At 41.3% G+C, this 23,321-nt stretch overlaps 1 protein-coding gene across 5 annotated transcripts in view; it reads left to right on the top strand.

Moving 5' to 3' along the window:
• FTO (FTO alpha-ketoglutarate dependent dioxygenase) overlaps positions 1 to 23,321 on the top strand; it is a 373,881-nt gene that overhangs the window by 99,495 nt on the left and 251,065 nt on the right. For all 5 annotated transcript variants that reach the window (XM_049702733.1, XM_049702738.1, XM_049702734.1 and 2 more), the window contains exon 3: positions 11,982 to 12,609. In XM_049702733.1, the coding sequence (XP_049558690.1) occupies positions 11,982 to 12,609 (628 nt within the window). The remainder of the gene's footprint in view (positions 1 to 11,981; positions 12,610 to 23,321) is intronic.

Below are 23,321 nucleotides of genomic sequence, written 5' to 3'. Positions count from 1 at the left end.
TCATCCCACCACCACCACCGCCCCGCCACTTTCCCCCCTTGGTGTCCATACGTTTGTTCTCTACAGCTGTGTCTATATTTCTGCCCTGCAAACCGGTTCATCTGTACCATTTTTCTAGGTTCCACATATATACGTTAATATACGATATTTGTTTTTCTCTTTCTGATTTATTTCACTCTGTAGGACAGTCTCTAGATCCATCCATGTCTCTACAAATGACCCAATTCCATTCCTTTTTATGGCTGAATAATATTCCATTGTATATATGTACCACATCTTCTTTATCCATTCGTCTGTCGATGGGCATTTAGGTTGCTTCCATGACCTGGCCATTGTAAATAGTGCTGCAGTGAACATTGGGGTGCATGTGTCTTTTTGAATTACGGCTTTCTCAGGATATGCCCAGTAGTGGGATTGCTGGGTCATATGGTAATTCTACTTTTAGTTTTTTAAGGAACCTCCATACTGTTCTCCATAGTGGTTGTATCAATTTACAATCCCACCAACAGTGCAAGAGGGTTTCCTTTTCTCCACACTCTCTCTAGCATTTGCTGTTTGTAGATTTTCTGATGACGCCCATTCTAACTGGTGTGAGGTGATACCTCACTGTAATTTTGATTTGCATTTCTCTAATAATTAGTGATGTTGAGCATCTTTTCATGTGTGTCTTGGCCATCTGTATGTCTCCTTTGGAGAAATGTCTATTTAGGTCTTCTGCCCATTTTTTGATCGGGTTGTTTGTTTTTTTAATATTGAGCTGCATGAGCTGTTTATACATTTTGGAGATTAATCCTTTGTCCATTGGTTCGTTTGCACATATTTTCTCCCACTCTGAGGGCTGCTTTTTCATCGTTTGTAGTTTCCTTTGCTTTGCAAAAGCTTTTAAGTTTCATTAGGTCCCATTTGTTTATTTTTGTTTTTATTTCTGTTACTCTAGGAGGTGGGTCAAAAAAGATCTTGCTGTGGTTTATGCCAAAGAGTGTTCTTCCTATGTTTTCCTCTAAGAGTTTTATAGTGTCCAGTCTTACATTTAGGTCTCTAATCCATTTTGAGTTTATTTTCAAGGCTTCACTTTTATCTTGCTAGTAAGACCCACAACAAACCTGATACCAATATCTAATCACTTTAAGTGCACCTTATAATAAGGGAGTGCTTCAGCCAAACCTTTGTAAAGTAAATCTGTTCTCTTAAAAGATGAAGTAAAAATACTTTTTTAATGACATGAATAAATAAAAAGTTTAGACCAGACATTGGGTCCCTTAAACAGGTCCTAGCCGCAGGAATGCCAACCCAGCTGCCAGTCATAAAAACAAGACTTTTTGCAGGGTCCATATTGGGTCTGTTTATTGACCCTTACGAGGTGCCAGGGACTGTGCTCAGTGTTGGATGAAGGCTGTCACATTTCATCCTCACAGCAGCCTCATTCATTCATTCTACAAATATATATTCAGCAGCTACTCTTCTTCAGACTCAGGGTGTTTAAGGTAGATACTGTCATTCCTGTTTTACCAATCTGGCAGAGCTTGAGTTCAAGCCCATATTTTTTGACTCTGAAGACCCAGGCTCTTTCTGCTATACCGTATGCTTCCCAGTATATCGTGCTCAAATTCACAATGCCTTCAGAGAAGTTTTTTGGTTTCTTCTGATAAGGTCATAGAGAAAACCAGTGAAAGAAAACAACAGCAACAACTCAAAGCAGAAGAGCAGAGAGAACCTCTGTTGGTTTACGATAGAGCACAAGGAAATGAATTACATAGAAAACAAGCTCTGGATTCCAGATATAGGAGTGCTACCCCTCTTATCCTGAGACAGTGCCACCCTCCTCGGCATTCCCCGTTTTGTGCCTTCCATCTGCCAGCTTGCCCTCAGTGCTTTATATGTATTTGCTCATTCAAATCTTATCACAACCCTCTGAGGCAGGTTGTTCTTAAAACTCCATTTTAGAGATGAGGCTCAGAGGCACCGAGAGGTTTAAAACTGTGTTCAAGATTTATAAGCACGAAGTGTCAAAGGCCAGGATCGAGGCTGTCTGGGTCCTGGGTCTGACTCATAAGCGCTGTCCTACTGTATCTCTTGGTGCTTCTGGAATTGCTCTGATATTATCCCGATGATCCCAAACCTCTGTGTCCATCCCTTTTCATTCTTGTGACCTGTGGGGCTCCGATTCCAGCTTCCTGCTGGGTGGCTCTACCCAAAAGTCTTGCAGAGACATCTAACTCAACGTGATCCGTATGTAGTCATTATTTACTTAATTCAACAAATGTATTTAGCTCTCCTACTCTGTGCCAGGTAATGTTCTAGACATTAGAGATGAAGTTGTGAAAACCGACAAAAGATTCTTGCCTTCTTTGAGCTTATCTCTTGTGGAGTCTGGTAGGGTTGGGGGGTGGGAGGGAAGGAGGAGAGATTAAAGAAATAACTGAAAGATAAATATTGGAAGGGAAGACTGGTATGGAGATGGTAAAGGAGGTAAGCGGGGTAGAGACTATAGGTGGGGGATTGCAACTGGGGTGGTCACAGAAGGTCTTCCTACAGTGACATTTGAATGAAGACCTTATGGAGGTGTGGGAGCAAGCCATGTAGTACTTGCAGGAAGAATATTCTGGACAGAGGGAACAGCAAAGCCTCTAAGATATGTTTGAGGACCAGCAGCTGAGGCTAACACATCTGGAGGGCAGTGAGAGAGTTGGGGAGAGTAGAAGGAGATGAGATCGGAGAGCAGTGGCCCGACTCTACAGGAACTTGCCGTCTACAATGAGTACACTGGCCGTGACTGAGTGAGAGGAGAAGACGTGACAGGGTTTGGAGCACAAGTGCGACAGGATATGACTTACATTTTACAGGGATCCTGCCTTCCATTCATTCCCTTCTCTACTGTCATCCCTGTTGTCCAGTTGTTCAAATCGGACCCTTGCTGTCCTCAGCTTCTCTCCATGGCTTCCCTAAGCCCTAAGTGGTTTCTTCTTTTCCAGTCCCACCGACACTGTGTGAAATCAGGTCCTCATCTGTCATCTTCCACAACCACAGTTTTAAGAGTCTCCTAGTTGGTGTTCCTTATGCCCGCGCCAACACCATCAGAATTGTGTTCCGATAAATATGGCAGACTTGTCACTCCTTGATTTGTAAATTTTGTTGGGTCTCTCTTGCCTCTGAGGTCAAGTTCAAACTCCTCTGCATACCCTACAAGGCCATTGACTGTATGGCCCCAAACAGCCTCCCTGGTCTAGTCTCCACCCCATTGCCTGACATAGCGTCCAGCCTCAAACTCCTGTCATACAGAGTTTCTCGCTACACCTTGGCTTTGCTGTGCCTGTCATCCTTTCATGTCCTTGTACCTGTTGTCCTCTGGGTCTAGAGTACCCACATCCCCTTTTCTGTCTGGTGAGTAGCTACTCATCCTTAAAGACTTTGTTTAAATACAGTCCCTTCTGGGATAATACCAGGAAGTCCCACTTGTGTAACTTTCAGAATATATTAAAAATTGGAACGCTTCTCACCACCTCTGCCGTGTACACCGTGGCCAAAGCTACCACCATCTCTTTCTCAGATGGTTGCCATGCCTGACTTCTTCTCCAGACTGTTAAAACATAGCATCAGTAGTAGTGTCCTTCTTAAAACATATATCAGCTCACTAGACTGGCTCAAAGCCCTTCAGTGGCTTCGCATCTTTGCAGAGTAAAAGCCTAGTCCCTGACAGTCACTTACAAAGCAGGGCAAGATCTGGCTCCTGACTGCTTCTCTTCCCTCATTTCCTGCTTCTCCCCACCTCCTCCTCTTCCCACTCTGGCATTCTTGCTCTTCCTGGAATAAACCAAGCACACTCTTGCCCCAAGGCCTTTGCACTTAATGTTCCCTCAGCCTGGAAGTCTCTTCCCCCCAGGTATCTGCAGGGCTTGAGTGCTCCTTTCTTGCCTTTCTCAGCTCAGATGTCACCTCATCAGAGGCCTTCTCTGCCCATCCTGTGTAAAATAGCGACAATCACCCCGGCACTCCTATCTTACTTACTTGGGTTTGTTTTTCTCCGTAGCACATACCACAATCTAAAATACATCAATACACAGTAATACAACAATACACAATCTAAAATATAAAGTAAATATATTTCATTAAACAAATAAGTAAATACTAAATAAATAAGTAAAATTCTCTCTCTCTCTCTCTCTCTCTCTATTTATATATATGTATAGAATGAACTATGTATACTATATACTTATACTATATATATAAATATGAGCTCCCGGAGAACATACAGAAGTTTTGCTTTCTCTGTATTTCCAGCACCTTGTGCTTTGCAAATAATATTTGCTCGATAAATATGTATTCAATAAATGAGAATTGTCCAGACTCCCTTCCTAATAATTTATTTCCTGCTCCCATACTAGTATATTCATACTTCTCTTGTGAGAAGTCTTAAATCTCTAACTCCTGGTCCCTATTTCTGTTTCTACTGTTAAACTATGAGATGCTCTGTAACAGGACCTAACTTGTTTTTATCATTATACTTACGGCACTTATACAGCGTTTGGTACAAATGGATATTCCATAAATTTTCCATAAACGAAAAATGAACTACTGAATGAATGAGTGAGCACACATTTTGTGTCACTTTGTAGCACATGACACATGATCACGAGACTCCTTGTGAGAGCTGTAGCAAGGCCTGGGCAGTGACTTGGGAAGAGTGCCTACTTCTTTTGGGAGACGGCTCAGCATCTTGCAGCTGGGAGCTAGGCCAAATAAGTGTCTAGCCCATTTGTCTTGGGATGGCTGCCAAGTCATAAGCAATTTACAATGAAAATTATATAGAAAATATGATGACTGATACAGTGCGAATTTCTATAGAGTGCAAAATATAAAGTATGTTAACCAGCAAAATCTGTTAACAGCCAGATTAGAAATATACTCCCATGAAATCAGAGTATCCTAGCACTTACATGAAGTGCATTTCCTGGGTCACTTGAAGATTTTAAATTTTATTTCACTCTCTGAAAGGTTGAGTTCCATTGGGCTTCATTTAGGTGAGCCTCCTGTAAACTGGTATCTTATTCATTTAATGCCATGTCTGGCTTCTCCGTATGATGAAATTGTTTCAGAACCATCCCTTGATATGAGAGGAGGAGGTAGAATTTTTATATAATGGTTTAAACTAGGTAGAAAATAAAGCTTATTCTCCAGAGAAGCTAACATTCTGTATCTTTTAGCCATTGATAAAAGCTTGGCATGTTGGCAATTTATATCTAAAATACCATTCCAATATACAAAACAGAAATAGACTCACAGACACAGAAAACAAACTTATGGTTACCAAAGTGGGAAGTGGGTGGGGGAGGGGTAAATTAGGAGTTTGGGATTAACAGATACACACCACTATATATAAAACAGATAAACAGCAAGGACCTACTGTATAGCACAGGGAACTATATTCAATATCTTGTAATAACCTATAATGGAAAATAATCTGAAAAAGAATATATACATATATATGTATAACTGAATTCACTTTGCTGTTTACCTGAAACTAACACAACATTGTAAATCAACTCTACTTCAATTAAAAAATATACCTTTCCAAATACTTGTTAAACTATGTAATTGTCATTTATGTCATAGAATCTTTTGTAGAGCTCAAGAAATATATTATGTGACCAGACAACTACTAATATAATTGCATGACTGTATACTCCCTGGGAAAACTTCAATGGGATTAAACAAAAAAAAATTCTAACGTATTTGAAAATGTGCCAACAGCTGTTCCAAATTATCATGTGATATCTGATGTTCTACCTGTACCTGTCCAAAATGGAAAGTGAACTTATTTGTTTGACAGGGTGAACTAATATTATTTAATGTTCATTTCTTTTCCAGTGTTACCTGTTGTTGTCTTTAAAGAAAAAATTAACAAACACCACGTGGCACTTTTTTTTTTTTTTTTTTTCCGGTACGCGGGCCTCTCCCTGTTGTGGCCTCTCCTGTTGCGGAGCACAGGCTCTGGACGTGCAGGCTCAGCGGCCATGGCTCACGGGCCCAGCCGCTCCACGGCATGTGGGATCTTCCCGGACCGGGGCGTGAACCCGTGTCCCCTGCATCGGCAGGCGGACTCTCAACAACTGCGCCACCAGGGAAGCCCACCACGTGGCACTTTTATGTGCCAGGCACTAATCTAATAACTTCATATACAGTAAAGGGCATTTAGGCTTGGGGATTTTCTCTCTTGCAGTTTTTGGAGATTATGACAAAATTATCCAGTTATTGTTATTGGTGTTCCCTGTGGTAAAATCAGAATTTCCTAGAGCACTGAGCAACATTCCAAGTCACATTTAGACAGTACCAGACGTTATCTTGAAAATTTTTTAAATCTAGAGCCATCAGAAAGAATCTCTTGGCACATACGAGAGATGTCGTGAAATTAAGAATTTTCTAATGTAACATCTTTTCTGATTTAAAAAGTATTCTACACTTATTTTGGAAAATTTGAAAATTATACAGATGTCTAAAGAAGAAAATTAAAATTACACCCAAGTGCATTACCCAGAGATAACCACCAGAAACTTTTGGCTGTATTTTTTTTTCCAAATCTTCTTTTCTATGAGTATTTACATATATACTTTTGTTTTTCTTTTTATGAAACTATGACTCTATTGTCTAAGTATCTTGTTACTGATTTCTTGTATAGCAGTAGTTTGTTACTTAACGTTTTTCATAAAAACATATAAAAATTCTTCAAAAATGTGTTACGTTAGTATTTCATCACATGAATGTACCATTTTCCTCTCTTTGGGCATTTTGGGTGGTTTTCAGTTTTTAATTATTATAGATAACAGTATGGTGAATATCCTTATAGTCTTGGTACATTTCTCTAATTATTCCCCTATGACAAATTCTTGGAAGTAGAATAACTAGATGAAAAGATATGAACATGTTTAGGTGCTGATAGATCTTGTCCAATTGGCCTTAAGCAAGGTTGTAATAATCTGCCTTCCTAATTGCAGACTATCAGAGTATTTGATTTTGTTCTCAGCAACAATGTGTATTACCATGATAAAATTTTGTTTTTTGCAAACTTGATAGGTAAAACTAAACTAAATGTAATATAATACAAATATAATGTTAATTTGTGTTTTTTCTGACCTGGTGCAGTTAAGTTTTTTTTTTTTTTCTGTATTTAATTGAGAGCCTTCTCAATTTATGTGTGATTTTTTTCTGTTGATATAAATCTATATATTTACATCAAAGAAATCAGGAAACACTAAAAATCAAGGCTGTTTTTTTTTTTTTTCCCCCCAGAGAGCCAATTGCTAAAGATTTGGACACTACTGTATATGCTCAAAATTTGTTACTGGCGGGATTTTTGATCAAAAACATTTGGACGGGAGAAAAGATCCTTCCTATACTGGAATAGGCTGGAAGGAGAAAGCAGATTTAAATTCAGATGAGATTGTAAATTTGATAATAGGTAGATGACTGAGTTTCAGGGGGTCTTGCAGGGGTGAAGGAGGGACACTTAAGTGAAAATAAACGAATCACTAGCTAAGAATGTGTGCCGATCATTAGGGCTGTTTGCCAAATGGTTCTCCATCCCTCCCCTGTCACCCAGCTTTTGGGTCCCAAAGTAGGATTACAGTTCTGGGCCCTCTCATATTGGATGAAACACGTGACTGTTTCTGTCCAATGAAAAATGATAGCCGTCACTTCTAGCTTGGAGTGTTTCATTGCCGGTGCCAGGCCCTCCAGCACACTCTTTTTCCGTTTGCATTGTAACCATCTGGCGGCTGCTTGGACCCCTGCGTTACTACTCTAATGGGTAGCGACTCTCTGCCAACCCACAAATAATATGTGAAGTGAACAAGAAATATTGTTGGGTGAAGCCACTGAGATTTGAGGGTTGCTACTACAGCCCATTCTGCCTGATCCAGAATGCAAGAAATAGTAGAAAGGATGCAGTAAGTCTGAGGAAGTACAAAGAGGAGAAATGAGTTAGTCAAGTCTGAATGTGGGAAAATGACTTTACTAGGAAAGCATAGTAGGACTGCCCTGCTTCTCAGAGTGCCTGTGTGAGGTGTGTGATCATAAAGTGACAAAAAGCAGAGTTAGGTGGTACCACTCTCACCTGTCATTGAGACCACCAGGGATCCATTTAGGATTTCTGGTTTCTATACCTCTTTCATCCCAGTAGGACAACAGAGACAGAAATGCACTCTCTGTTTACACAACTCATGAAGAGTGCAACGTAATCTAGTAAGCAAGAGACAGAACATTCTGGAGCCATGAGCAGTAACTCTAATTTTGTCGCTAAACTGGCGATTCTCGGAGCAGGTCCCTGAGGCCTCAGTATACTTGAAGGCACATCTGACTAGCAGCAGTGATTAAAAGGAAATTTCTCCGTACTTTCTTAACAATTCCAGTGTTCTTTAAATAATCCTTAGTATAAAATATTACAGAAAAGTAAGATAATTCCCGAGAACTTGGTTTTGAAACATACTCCCTCTGGGACTGAGAGAGGAAGAAGCCTGGAAATAATACAGACACATATAGATACACTCTTGCCGCTATTGTTCAGTGTAGACTGGGCCTGGAGGCTAGTGAAGATATATTTAATACAGGGGAATTATAACTCCAAGGACCTGGGAAATTCACATAACCATACGAATATCACATGTAAATACCTTAACATTAAAAACAATACGCTAAAAATAAAACAATAATAATGACACGGGAAAGTATTCAAAAAAATCTTTCTTTCACTGATAACTCTTGTCCCTCTCACCTCTGACCACATCTGCTTCTTTTCCTATCGGCCTCAAGGGCCCAGAAATTCAGTACTTCATCTTCAAGGCAGGCTTTCCCCCCTCAACTCCATACCTGGCAGGTCCTTCGCATCCTCCTGGTCACTTTCTCAAAGAAACCTTCCCTGAATTTCCAGCCTCAAATAGTTATCCCCCTGCTTGAGACACTCAAGGACTTTGATTACACTCAAGGTAATCACTGTCTCTTCTGTACCATCAACCTCTTCTTCTGGTATCATTCCCATGAGTATGCTGACAAACCCTAGAGTACCCTTCCGTCTTGCACGTTAAAGATCGTCCCTTGGTCTAGCATTCCCTTGCATCAACAGCTCCATTTTTCTCTTCCCTTTCATAGCAGAACCATGCCAACAGACATATAAATGCCATCTCCACCGCCTCCTCTTTCGTTCCATCATCAGCTGAGTCCCGTCCAACTCTCATCCCCCTCACTCTGCTGAAGTTGCCCTTGTCATTGTCATCACTGGTTTCTGTGCTGCCCAATCTAGTGGATAATTTCTGTCCCCATCTCACTTGGCTTCTCAGGGGCAGCTGACATCGCTGACTCCTCCATCCTTCTTGAGATGCTCCTCTCCATCGGCTTCTGCGATAATACACTCTCCTGGTTTTCCACCTCAAAGGTTTCCTCTGTTGAGCCTTCCTCCGTGACTCAGAAAATGGCTTTGGGTTCGCTTCTGTGTTTGTGCTGTTCCCCTAGGAGATCTCAGCCATTCCCAGGTCTTAAATATCAACTCTGTGCTGTGCTGACAGCTCCCACCTTGGTTTCCCTAGCCCCACTGTCTCCTCTGGGCTCCAGATGCCTCCTCATCTCTATCTGAAGATTTCTTTGCCATCTTCATGGCTACAGCTTCAAAATGGAGCTCCTCATTCCTTCCTGTTCTTCTACCTGTTTTGTTTTGCCCCAGTCTTTCTTATTTTAAAAAATAGTAGGGCTTCCCTGGTGGCGCAGTGGTTAAGAACCCACCTGCCAATGCAGGGGACACGGGTTCGAGCCCTCATCCGGGAAGATCCCACATGCCGTGGACCAACTAAGCCCGTGAGCCACAACTACTGAGCCTGCGCTCTAGAGCCCGTGCTCCACAACAAGAGGAGCCACCGCAACGAGAAACCCTCGCACCACAACAAAGAGTAGCCCCCCGCTCATCACAACTAGAGAAAGACCACACACAGCAACAAAGACCCAATGCAACCAAAAATAAAAAATAGTAAATAAAATAAATTAATTTAAAAAATAGTGAATTGTTTGTTCAGTTATTAAGTCCAGAGATCTGGAAGTCATCTGTAATTTCTTTCCCTTCTTCATCCCTCACATCTAATTCATAATGTGTCTGTTTGCTCTGCCTATAAAATACGTATTTTACCTGTCTGTTTATTTCTGTTTCTATTTCAGACCATCATCACTTTTCTCCTGGATGGTTGTAATAGCAGCTGATAGAATTTTCCACTTTGACGTTTGTCTCTTTCCAATCCATGCCCAATATTTTAACTGAGTGATTTTTATAAAATGTAAATCAAATTGCTCTTCGCCCTTTGAAGTCCTCCACTGCACTGAATCTGGAGTCAAATCCAGATTCCTTACTTTGACCTCCCAGGCTCTGTGTGATCCAGCTCTGCCTTCTTCTCCATCCTCATTGCATGTCACTCTGCCTTTGGCTCTTTTGCTCTGGTAAAACTGGTCTTCTTTTTGTCTCTAGAATAGGCTGGTCTCCATCCTCAGTGCCTTTGTATTTTTTGGTCCCTTTTCTTGGAAGGTCTTTCTCTAGTTCATCATGTGGCTGGTGCCTTCTTTTCCTGAAGAGCTCAGCCTAAACGCCAGCTCCAAGTGAGAGTTTCCTCCTCTAATGACAGATTTCCCACTGGTTTGTTTCTGTCCCAGTGCTTAACACAACTTGGGATTGCTTTTCTTTATTTACCTGATTTGGTAGAAAGCTCTGTGAGGACAGGAACCTTATCTCTGTCTAGTGTTTGGTAGGTGCTCTGTAGACATAGTTGAATGAAAAAAAGAATGTATGGAAGAATAATGGTCTTGCCCTGTTTATCATATGAACGATTATTGAATGAAGATATAGAAGAAAAGTGTGAAAACTGGTAGGCAGCACAATACTAAAAAGGTACCAGTCAGAATACACTTTATAGGGGTAAATGTGAAATCCTGTGCTTTGGTTTTAAAAAAACTCAGTTTCACTGTGTAGAATCAGGGAACTCTGGCTTGATGCCAATTCACATGTTAGAGCCAGAAGTGGTAGCTCAAAAGTTAATGAAGTCCTAAACTGCATCGATAAATCCCTGTATTTCTGTATTAGAGGAGGGCATTATCTTATAGTACCCTCCTCCAGTGACACCAGTAGAATTATTACAGCTTTCTAAATTGCAGTGGGATACCTCATTCATTCATTCATTCATCCATCCAGCATTTACCAAGTACATTCTGGGCACTAGTATTACAGCTGGGAGCAAAATTATCACGGCTGTTGTGTTCATGGGACTCAGTGTCTAACTCGCAAAGTGAAGTGATTTCTATTTCAGTGGAAGCGTTGAAGCAGAAACCAGTTCGTCATTTACTGAGAGGCCGTGCAATCTTGTGGTTAAGAACTCATGCTCTGGAGCTCGACTCTGGGGCCCCGGGGCTTCAAATTCCAGCTCTCCTATTTCTCAGCTATGTGTGACTTTGGGCAAGTTTTTAGAATGTCTCTCTGCTTCAGTATTCTCATCTATGAACTGGAGATAATAATAGTACCACCACGTAAAGTTGTAAGAAGTGAGTTAGTGTGTATAAATCATTTAGAAGAGTACACAGCACTCAGTAAGCACTTAAAAAATAGGTATCAAGCAGTTAATGAATAATGTTGTGTTTTCTGGAGGACCAAAGGCTGGAAGACAGGTTGAGGTTGGGGAGAAGTGGTCATAGTGGGAGCTGGGGAGACCAAAGACCAAATTATTATCATTTTGTTTATAATTGTTTGCAATTGTCCGAGCTTGGACTGAAAACTCTTGGCTGGAGAGTTGATGACATTTGTTTTATTTAGTTTTCTATTTTAGGCTAGAGAGGTATGAATCCTGTTTAGAAATAGCCCCCGACAGTCTTTTTTTCTCCTAAAGCTTACAAAGAAACACATACTTTTGGAAATAGTAAAATTATAGCTATCCATAAATGCATATTTTGCTTCACTTTTGTTTTAGTGGCAGCTGAAATATCCTAAACTAGTTCTCCGGGAAGCCGCCAGCGTCCCTGAGGAGCTCCATAAAGAGGTTCAAGAAGCCTTTCTCACGCTGCACAAGCATGGCTGCTTATTTCGGGACCTGGTGAGGATCCAAGGCAAAGATTTGCTCACTCCAGTCTCTCGCATCCTCATTGGTAACCCCGGCTGCACCTACAAGTACCTGAACACCAGGCTCTTTACGGTACCCTGGCCAGTGAAAGGCTCTGATGCAAAGTACCACGAGGCCGAAGTAGCTGCCGCCTGTCAAACCTTCCTCAAGCTCAACGACTACCTGCAGGTAGAGACCATCCAGGCTTTGGAAGAACTCGCTGCTAAGGAGAAAGCCAATATCGATGTCGTGCCAGTGTGTATAGGTCCGGATTTCCCCAGGGTTGGCATGGGGTCATCCTTTGATGGACAAGATGAGATAGACATGAAGAACCGAGCAGCCTACAACGTAACTCTGTTGAATTTCATGGATCCTCCGAAAATGCCATACCTGAAAGAGGAACCGTATTTTGGCATGGGGAAAATGGCCGTGAGCTGGCATCACGATGAAAATCTGGTGGACAGGTCAGCGGTGGCAGTGTACAGTTATAGCTGTGAAGGTACAGTCTGCTGTGTGAAGAAGCAGCCCCGAACGTAACATGACCAGAGTTGCACAGGCTCTGGAGATATATGTGGTCATGTGTGTGTATGTTTGTGTACATAGGTGTTGTGTGTCCTTCTAAGGTTTGCCACGCCCATATATCTACAGAATATGCCTCTTTCTCATCCAGCTGTGCTGTCTGGCTCATCGTTATACTGTGCTCAGATAGCATATTTTCATGCGTAAGCACTACTGTCATTGTCTTTTCCAGGCCCAGGAGAGCAGCATCTTGGTTTCACACAGCCAACTGCCTTTCTCTAAAGCCCAGAATAGATCGTACAGGTGCTATAATTAACTTGCTGATAAAGGGCCGGGAAAACAAAAATCTGTCAAATCCTTCCAGATTCCCACAGGTGTACATTTCCAGCCTTGCCAAAATATTTTATTACGGGCGACATCACTGTCTTGAAGGGAGTGATTTGTCAAATGTGGACTTGTTCTTGGCTTCCTACAGTTTTGACTACTGTCCTTACTCGCCGGAAGCAGCTGAGGTGGGTTTTACAAGCCGACAGGCCTCTTTTTTCAGGAAACTCTCCAGCCCCCCCCTCAGTTCTGCAGTTTTAGGCCTGAGAGGGTTGCTGTGGCCAACTCGTTCTTGCAGTTTCTGAAATCTGGTGCCCTTGGAACAGAGGTCACAGGCTACCTTTTTTATGGTCTGCCCAAATTTTCCTTCTTTGCTTGCTCAGTTTGTGTGTGTTTAAGGTCCCCATTGCTTTTCAGAATAGGGTTATAAAAAAGGTAGGTGAACACGTCAAAGACAGAGTGACCATTGCTGATTTTCTCTGCCTGATCATTTGGCAAAGGAATACAAGACGTAATATTGGCTCTTTTGCCTGTTTAATCTCTTCCTGTTTATTAAAAGGTGATTGGAAAAGCAGAGTTCTGTTGGGTTGGCCAAAAAGTTCGTTTGGGTTTTTCCGTAACATCGTGTGGAAAGACCCGAATGAACTTTTTGGCCAACCCAATAGATATCCCATCAGGGAATCAACTGGAACTTTTAAGGGTCATTGTTTTCTGAAAGCTAGTTTTTAATTGGATTTTGTTGTTATTTGACTCTTGTTTACTAAAACGACTGTTTTGGAAAAGGGATTTTTAAATAAGAAACTCTCCTGGCTCTCTCTAAATATCTTACCATTTCCCAGTCTCAAAAATTTCCTCTGGATAGCTAAAATGTTTTCTAACTCTACCTTATGTCTTCAGCCGGAAACAAGGAACTAGTTTAGCAGTTAGAAATTTAACCAGTTTCTCTGGCATCTCAAATAATGATGCTGACCCAAGAAAATTGCTTGAAGGGGATTTGATGCTGTCCTAATGGAAAGAACCGCGATCCTCTGATCTTTAATAAGGCCTTGCCAGGGATTTAAGAACTATCACATCCAAGAACTCTGATGTGAACGAACAATGGAGTTTGTTAGTTTCTTTCTTAAGGAGGCAACTCTCTGAAACCGAGGTGGTGGTATGTGATAGCTCAAACAGCTACAAAGATGTCTTTGTGCTCCCACAGACTTTCAGCCCTTCTGTTTAATAGTCCTATTGTACTTCCAGAGCGTGGGTGATCAAATAGTTTTTGAAACCTGGAATATCTTGCAGAAAGGAATGAAAATTTTTAATGAATAGTTTCTGTGGTCGGGAGTAGTTAAGATTGATAAAGTATACAAATATACATAAATACATAAAGCTTTATCTTTGCGGTTATCACCTAGATGAGGGAACTGCAGAATTTGAATCTGTAGGAGCAGGGTAATTCCTTCGTTCTCTTAACCCCCGAGGTTCCCAGAACTCTATCCCATAATAATAGCAGTACTGGAAGCTCTCATTTATTGAGCACCTACTATGTGTCAGGCACTGGTAGCAGCATTTTACATGTATTAACCCATTTTATTTTTACGACAACCCTATGAACGAAGTAGTACTGTTATCCTCATTTTACAGATGAGGAAACTGAGACACAGAAGGATGATGAACTTTTCCATGGTTATACAGCTATGAATTAGTATAACTAGGATTTGAACGCAGAATTTGAATGCAGACATTCTGGTTTCAGAATTTAGCTAAGGCTAAATGGCTTATGAGCAGGTATTTCCTGCCCCTGCAGTATAGTTACCTGTGGGAGTTTGGTTTTTAAAATGTCCACCTCTGGAAAGGTTACGGGAATATTCTACTTTCTCTTGTTTGCAAGTCCTGATGCTCTCCCTTCTCCCCGCCACCTCACTGCCCTCTCCCCACAACATCTGCTGTAGCTTTCTGTACTTCCTCTCAGATGACCGGGATGCATTAGGCTAGGAAAGGGAACCTCTCTAGGTCTCTGGCTGTGTGTGTCATGTTGGGTCAGATGGTTTAAAAAGCATGGGCCTTGAAACGTTTTGCTGGGTGCATTTCTTCCAGGTGACAAGTGCTATGTTTAATTCTCTGGCCTCTTCAGAATCCTGCCAGAGGTATGGTAAGGGTGAGCTCGAAGGGAACGATTTCAGTTAAAATCATGATTGGGGTTGGGAAGGGCCTAAAGGGGGCAAAGAGAATGGAAATTTCAGACAACTGTACTGTTTTCTGCATCCTTGAACATGTTGGTTGAACAGTTGCTAAGGGAGGTTCAGGTAGCTGTGCTAGACAGTATGGAAACACCAAAGGTGAATCAAGTGCCCTTCTTGCCTTGAGAGGATAGGTGAAGTAAGGTGTGCTCTGGTGGTTGTAATTATGAAATGATGAAATGTCAGATCCGGAAGGGACTTTGGAACTCAGCTAGTTCAGCCTCTCATTTTACAGATGAAAGCACTGAGGCAGGGAGAATGGGAGTGATCTGTCCAAGGTCACATGGTTACTTAGTGAAAAGGGAGTGTTACAGCCACAGGAGAGGTTCATGTAAAATGCACTAGGTATCCAGAAACAGAAGTGATTACTTCCTGCTGAAGTTAAATTCAGTTGAAGCTTAAGATCTTTCAGGACTTTGCTCTCAATACCTTTTCCCAGTGAAATCTTCACGTAGATTTATAATGAGCCAATCATCCCTCCTTGGTTTATTTCTGCCAGTAGAGGTCATTGAGAAGTGATTGGTATAGGATACATGTATCATTAATTATATACTAAATTCATTGACTTCCCAAGCAGTGCTAGTTAATGGCTGTCTCCAGTAGGAGGATTGAAATAGTACAGTTTTTAATCAGGAATGGCTTTAGGGAACCATGTGTGAATAGGCAGAGTATTTGATTTTCCTATTCTAGCTTTGCGGGCAATTGCTTGTTCCTCCTAGATATAAAAAAAAAAATCTTGCAGGGAAGATATTAACAACCCATGGTTTAATATAGTCCTACACCTTGTTCTTTGATTCGAACTCCTTCAAAAGGATCACTGAAACACTTACTATTGGTTACTATTTTTGTTTGTTTGGAAGGAAATATTTTCTGTGATATGGTCTTCATAGAAAAAAACCCACAATTCTTAAGAATTTTAACTAGTGCCAACTATTGCAGATTTTTGGTATAATTTCCCAGGTTTCCCATGAAGGACAAAGGAGGAAACGGAAGAAGAGGCCCATGACTCCTTTTGAGTATGCAATAGGCTAGAAGGCAGGGAGTTTGCAATAATTTTCTTGGAACTCTAGGATTCCCATTTATGTCTCTGACTCCGGAAAAGTTGAATCCACTGAAGGATGGAAATTTGTTTCTATAATTCTTAACTCTATTTCGAAATGAGTAGCTTTATGTTTCTTAGCAGCCTTTGAGACTATGAAAAGCTAGATTGCAACTAGAAGTCTTAGAGCACTCATAATTTAAGAAAATGCTTTTTAATGTTTTTATTAGTTTCCCAGCAGCCCTGTCTATGGTCCCAAAGCTCATTTGATCTTGTTTGTTTCAGTGTGTCATGCCTTATCTTTGTTATTTTTGAAGTCACTTACACTGCTCAGTAAAACTTGTTTGATAAGTCACATTTTTTTAACCCCTGTGCAACTATTGATATTTATTCAATTAACAGTAAGCATCTACTGTTTGCCAAGCACTCTTCTAGATGCTGAGCATGCAGCAATGAACAAAAATCCCTGCCCTCATGGAGCTTATGTTTTAGCAAAGCGAGATAGGAAAGAAACAAATAAGCTTGTATAATAAGGGTGAGGCACAGGTTTACAGTTTTAAATAGGAAAGTCAAGCTTCCTTTAGTTGGGTAACACTGGAGCAAAGACTGGAAGGAGCGAGTGGGTGAATATTGAGGCTCAGAGATGGGACATGACTTTGGGATGTTTCAGAAGCAACAAGTGTGAATAGAATAGAGGCAGAGAAAAAGAAAAGTAACAGAAGTGAAGACAGACAGGCAAGACCAGGGGCGGGGCAGGGCGGAAGGTAGGACCTTCTAATATTGTACAGAAGTCCCCCACCTTATCCACAGGGGATGCGTTCCAAGACCCCCAGTGGATGCCTGAAACCGCGGATAGTACTGAACCCTATGTAGACTATGTTTTCTCCTATGCATACATACCCATGATGAAGTTGAATTTATAAATTAGGCACAACAATAACTAATAATAAAATAGAACAGTTATAACAGTATACTGTAATAAAAATTCTGTGACTGTGGCCTCTGTCGCAAAATTTCGTATTGTACAAATTTAATACCTTGCCTGTCTTAACTAAACATTTATCACGCACTGTCGCCGTAACTTTTGCAGTTTGCGGCGCAACAGCAAAACTAGTGCAAATTTCTTTTTCCTTCTTCACAATTTCACAGATAGAAGATTTGTTCTTACCATAGATGTTAGCAACCTCAGCGTACAATTCTTTTTCTTTCCATACTAAGTCGAGAACCTTCACCTTTTCACGCAAAGGAAGAACTTTACAGCTTCTCTTTGGCATATTGGAATTGCCAGCATCGCTACTCGTATGCTTTGGGGCCATTGCTAAGTAAAAGAAGGGTTACTGGAATGCAAGCACTTTGATACTGTGACGGTTGATCTGATAACTAGAGGGCTACCAAGCAGGCTACACTGGACAAAGGGGTGAGTTACTTTCCAGGCAGGACAGAGCCAGATGGTGCACGATTTCATCATGCCGCTCAGAACGGCGCGCAACTTAAAAACTTATGAATTGTTTATTTCTGTAACTTTCCATTTAATATTTTCAGACTGCAGTTGACTGCGGGTAACTGAAACCACAGAAAGTGAAACCGCAGATAAGGAGAGGCTACTGTAATACAAATACTGGGCTTATACTTGGAGTGAGATGGAGAACCATTGCAGTTTGGAGCAGAAGGGAGGCAGCAGTGGAAGCAGGGGAGCTGCAAGAGGCCATTGGGTAATCCAGACTAGAGATGGCGGACCAGGTTAGAAGAGGCAGAGGTGATGAGAGATGGTTATATCGAGTCCCATATCTTTTCACCAGAAAAGAGTGGCAGTGTCCAGTGCCCGTGAGAAAAGAAGCCTAGCAGTGACATCTCCTAATTGTCAAGAGAAGGCTAGGCCAATAAGAATGGCTGAACTTTTTTTCCCTCTCTCCATATCTTTATTGGGGTATAATTTACATACGATGAACTGCACATATTTAAAGTTTACAATTTTAGAAGTGGGATGTGAAGTTAGCGGTGGCTCATCAGAAAAGAACAGCCCAGGTGTTCCATCTGGTGTTATCCCTTCATCATAATCCAGTCTCCTCTGTTGGAGTTTTCAGATTCCTGCATCCCCTGTCCGTCTCTTTCCTGATTTGTTTCTTTATTTTGGTGGAGCATATCCTCTAATGGCTTCTTGAGAAAGGGTGCTTAGAAGGTAAATTTTTGAGACCTTGAATGTCTTAAATTATCTTTATTCTACATTAACATGTGTAGATACTTTAGGTATGGAAATCTTGACAGGAAATAATTTTCCTTCAGAATTTTGCGGGCATTGTACTAGTGTCTTTTATCTTCCAGTGTTCATGTTGAGAGCTCTGATTTTTTTGTTTGTCTTTTATGTGACTTTTTTGGTTGGATTTTTTTCCTAATGTTTTATAAGTTTGCAGTGATATTTTTTTCATCCATTTTACTGGCATTTGGTAGGTCCTTTCCATCTGGAAACTCAGGTCCTTCAATGTGGGATATTTTCTTGAATCACTGTATTAATGGTTTCTTTCTCTCCAGTTTTCTCTTCTCTCTAGAATCCATATGGTTTGGTTCTCGAACCTTCTGGACTGTTTCCTCTAATTTTCTTACTTATTCTCTTATTTTTAATCTTTTTGTATTTTTCTGATATACTCTCAGAGGTTTTCTTAACTTTATCTTCCAACTGGTCTATTGAGGTTTTTCTTTTTTAAATTATTGAAATATTACAAACATCATAAACATGTAGCTTGGTGAATTGTCACAGACCGAACATATCTGTGTCACTAGCTCCCAGATCAATAAAGAAAACATTAGTACCCCAGAAATGGTCCCTTCCAGCATATTCTTTTCCCCAACAGTAACCATTGTCTTGACTTCTAAAGCCATGCATTAGTTTTACACATATTTGAATTAGAATTGTAAGCTCTTTGAAGGCATGGCTTGTGTCTTGATCCTTCTTTGTATGTGCGTATAACGCAAAATCAGTAAGTATTTTTTTGCCCAAAATCAGTAGGTATCTTTTGTTCTTGAGTAGTTTGTGCTGTTCAACTACATTGTGGCCACTGTCCCATCCCTCTTCTGATTTCTGCAACTATGATCTCTGTTTAGTATTAGGATTCTTTTGATTGCAGATAGCAGACACTTGACCTAAACAAGCTTAATTTAAAAAGATAAGGAATTCTTTTATTTAATACTAAGTCTCACGGGCTTCGAGTGGACCTTATTTTGACAGTAATGTGTGGTCACTTTCAAACTTCTTCCCCTTCCTGTTTTGGCTCTTTGTGAGCTGTAGCTTTCTTTTCTTGAGGAAAACAAACTTCTCGTGGTCCCCAAATGACCACCTCCAGCTTTTGTGGCCACTCTCTTTTTCAGGAGCTTTGGGAAGGAGAGAAACCGGGTCTTGGACATGTATTCTGAACCCTGGATAAAGCTTTGCCTGAAGCTGGGTTAACAAACCATTATTCTTTTTTGATTAATGCACTTTGATTCTGGTCTTCTATGCTGTTTACAACATCAGGGTTCCCTCTAAGGCTCCATGACACTCTCTGCACTTTCCTGAGGTTGCCCACAGAATCGCAACCTCTATTGTTCGAAGCTTCGGTTCGGGGAATGTATTATTTGAGAAGTCTTTCTGCTTCCTCTCCTCATTTCATATTTTATTTCAAATAATGTCGTGGTCTTAAAGCTTTAGCCAAGAGCCCCCAGAGCAGTTTTTCTCTCCTTTTCTCACTTTCCTTTTATTCCCCCAAGTCCATGAAGCATGATATAATGAGATTCTCCTATGTATGTGAATAGTTATATCTTAAAAAAACTTTTTTTTTCAAATGCTTTATCTGAAAGCTGACAGAGACAGACATCATGTTGAAAGGCTTCAGATTTTTCAGTAAAGAGTTTTCAGTATTTCTCCTGAAATCCTAGAAAACTTATAATTAATTTTATAATTTATGTGTGTCAGGGGACTATGTTTGTCCTGATTGCTTGTTTCGAGACATGTTTGAGCAGCTTCTTGTTATAGATTCTGAGCTGATGAGGGTGTTGTTTTTTTTTTTTTCCAACTTCTGAATTCTCCATTTCTTCAGACCATTCATTCCTCAGTGGCTGAGTAACGTGCTCTGCGTTAGCAGCCAGCTTGAGTGCTCGTTCCTCACAACCAATCAAGGAAAGCATTTTTAAATGGTAGAGCTCTTTTTTTTTCTTTTTTGCGGTACGCGGGCCTCTCACTGTTGTGGCCTCTCCCGTTGCGGAGCACAGGCTCCGGACGCGCAGGCTCAGCGGCCATGGCTCACGGGCCCAGCCGCTCCGCGGCATGTGGGATCTTCCTGGACCGGGGCACGAAACCGTGTCCCCTGCATCGGCAGGTGGACTCTCAACCACTGCGCCACCAGGGAAGCCCCTGCGCCACCAGGGAAGCCCAGTAGAGCTCTTTGAGGAAGGCTTCTTCCTGACCCACCCTTCTTTCTAAGGGATAGAGTCCTTCAGGAGTGTTTCCCAAATGTTCTCTGGCTTAGGCCATTTGCCATTACTTTGGAAACCTGTCCAGGAAAATTATCCAACGTCTGCACACAGAAGCATCTACCTTCCCGGGGGATCATTCTGAGAAACAGATCTGACCCTATGAAAAAGTCATTATCAGTGTCTGCCACTGCCCTCAGTGTAAGTCTAGCTTGCTTACCATGATTCACAAAACCCGCCGTGTCCTGGCCTCTCGCTACCTCTCCAGCCTCTTCACTTGCAAATCCATGTCATTCATGTGATACTCTTACAACTCAGAATCAGTTATGTTCCTAAACACCCACCATGCCATTTCCCTTCTAGAGTGTGTCTTCCCAACCTCATACCTTCCCCTTTCACTTTCTGTCTCCATTTTTAAAAATGATTTCTTGTCCAAGGCGCTGGAATGTCATAGATCAGTGCTGGACAGAGAAAGCATCCTTAGGCTCTGTACACCAACTGACCTTCTGCAACTTCTGGGTTTCTCCTGCCTCAATATCTGTGACATGGATAGGAAGGTACCTGCTATTTAAGCCCCTCTAGGTATAGGGTTAAGGAAACAGAAAATAGTTGCCAGGTCCAGAGTCTTAGAATTTTAGCACTTGGCTAAGGGAATAGGGAATAGGAAATAGGGCTATTTTTTTTTAAGGGAATAGTTTTTTTGTTTGTTTGTTTTTAATTTTATTTATTTATTTATTTATTTATGGCTGTGTTGGGTCTTCGTTTCTGCTCGAGGGCTTTCTCTAGTTGTGGCAAGCGGGGGCCACTCTTCATCGTGGTGCACGGGCCTCTCACTATCGCGGCCTCTCTTGTTGCAGAGCACAGGCTCCAGACGCGCAGGCTCAGTAATTGTGGCTCACGGGCCTAGTTGCTCCGCGGCATGTGGGATCTTCCCAAACCAGGGCTCGAACCCGTGTCCCCTGCATTGGCATGCAGATTCTCAACCACTGCGCCACCAGGGAAGCCCAGGGCTATTTTTTAATGCGTGGTGACGATGAATATATATTTACATATCAGGGAAATTATTGACATACATTATTAATGGTATATGCTGTTAAATACGGTAGAAAATTTCAAGTGATATATTTTACTTGATTAGAACTGTCATCTCTTCTTCCGTGCTCAGGCTTCTAGCTTTGTTTTCTATGCGACGCTGTTTGCATACAGCTTTGTGAATGGCATTTATCTTTTATTAAATGGAATTAATTTTTTCTCAAAAACTAGTTAGTATAAATAAATCAAATTGGTTAACTTGGCGGGGGCAGTTTTGGACATTTTAAACTTGACCTTTAAACTTAGTCTTCTTTTGTACTTTGTCACATCTTTCACTTCTTTAGTAGTTTGGTTGGTGGGAGCTGGGAATGCACCAAACACATTGAGATACTTAAAATCATTTCAACGTTACTGAAGTTCAAAGGCAAGTAGGAGCCAATTGCCTCTGCTTGTTTCCAAAATAACATAGGGGAACAGTAATCAGTTGCAGTTGCTATAGGTAATTGCAAGTTGATTTTATTGAGAAAGTGGGCAACACTGTATTTATGCAATAAAAAATTTATCAGACATACAGCTTCCCTCCTGCCTACCCAGCTGACGGAGGAAACAAACTTTCAACAAAACATTATTTTAATGAGCACATTGCAAAGGTGCTGGATTTATGGGGGACATCAGGCAACACTGATTGCAATTACTGTCTCTGTTTGTTGTTCAAGACTTTATTGGTTCCATATTGAGAAGAGTGTGAGGATGAAATTTAGAGGGGAAAGTAGTAACCAGTCTGTTAGCCTATAAAGATGATCCCTTTTTAGAACGTCCATACTTGGTGGCATTAAAGCTACCTGAAAATCATTGTCTTTGTAGTTTAAAAATCATTTCTTTTTAAAGTTAAGTTGTCGTTGATTTGACCAGGGAGGGACATAGTCTTCTTAAAATGTCTCTATTCTTTTATCTTGGGCTACTTGCTACATCTGTTATCATTAGGACCCTCTAGAATGAAGCAGCCTGAAAGCCTTGGGGTATCACACATATAAATATTGAGTTCTCATATCAATATTCTTTTGTTAAATTGATCTTATCAAATAATTTAGCATTAATTGCTTTATTATGTTGTATGTTGGTATTAGTCACATGACACTGCTGCCAAAATCTTGGCTCCCTGTGCGCCGGTGCCGAAATGAGATACAGAGACAGAGTTCTGGAGGGGAGAGAAAGGCTGGCTTTATTCTTTGCCAGGCAAAGGGGGGAACACAGGAGGCCAGCACCTCAAGTGTTGCCCCCTCCTTGGGGAATAGGGAGAGGTCTTATAGTCGGGGCTCAGTGGTCAGGGGTATGTAATAAGGATCAAGGCAGTAACAGTCTTGCATTGTTCTTTCTTCTGCAGAGTTTCTAAAGGGTGGGGTTGTTGACAAGATTAGGGTGTGTGCAGGGTCTCCTAACCTTGAAGCGCTTCTCTGGTCCCTTTAATCTTGCCTCAGGTGGCTTCCTGGCTGCTCCCCCCCTTGATTATCAACTGTTCGAATCTGCCCTTTGGAACTCAGGGAAGGTCATGGAGGCTGGAGTCTTGCCTATAAGAAATGGGGGACAAAAAGGCCTCCATGCCTGGGAGCCCCATAGGGTCCTGCTCGG

Source organism: Orcinus orca, chromosome 20, assembly GCF_937001465.1.
Source record: "Orcinus orca chromosome 20, mOrcOrc1.1, whole genome shotgun sequence".
Classification (NCBI taxonomy): Eukaryota; Metazoa; Chordata; class Mammalia; order Artiodactyla; family Delphinidae; genus Orcinus; species Orcinus orca.
The sequence above is the reverse complement of the archived record's forward strand: the minus strand, read 5'-3'. Positions and strand labels throughout refer to the sequence as shown.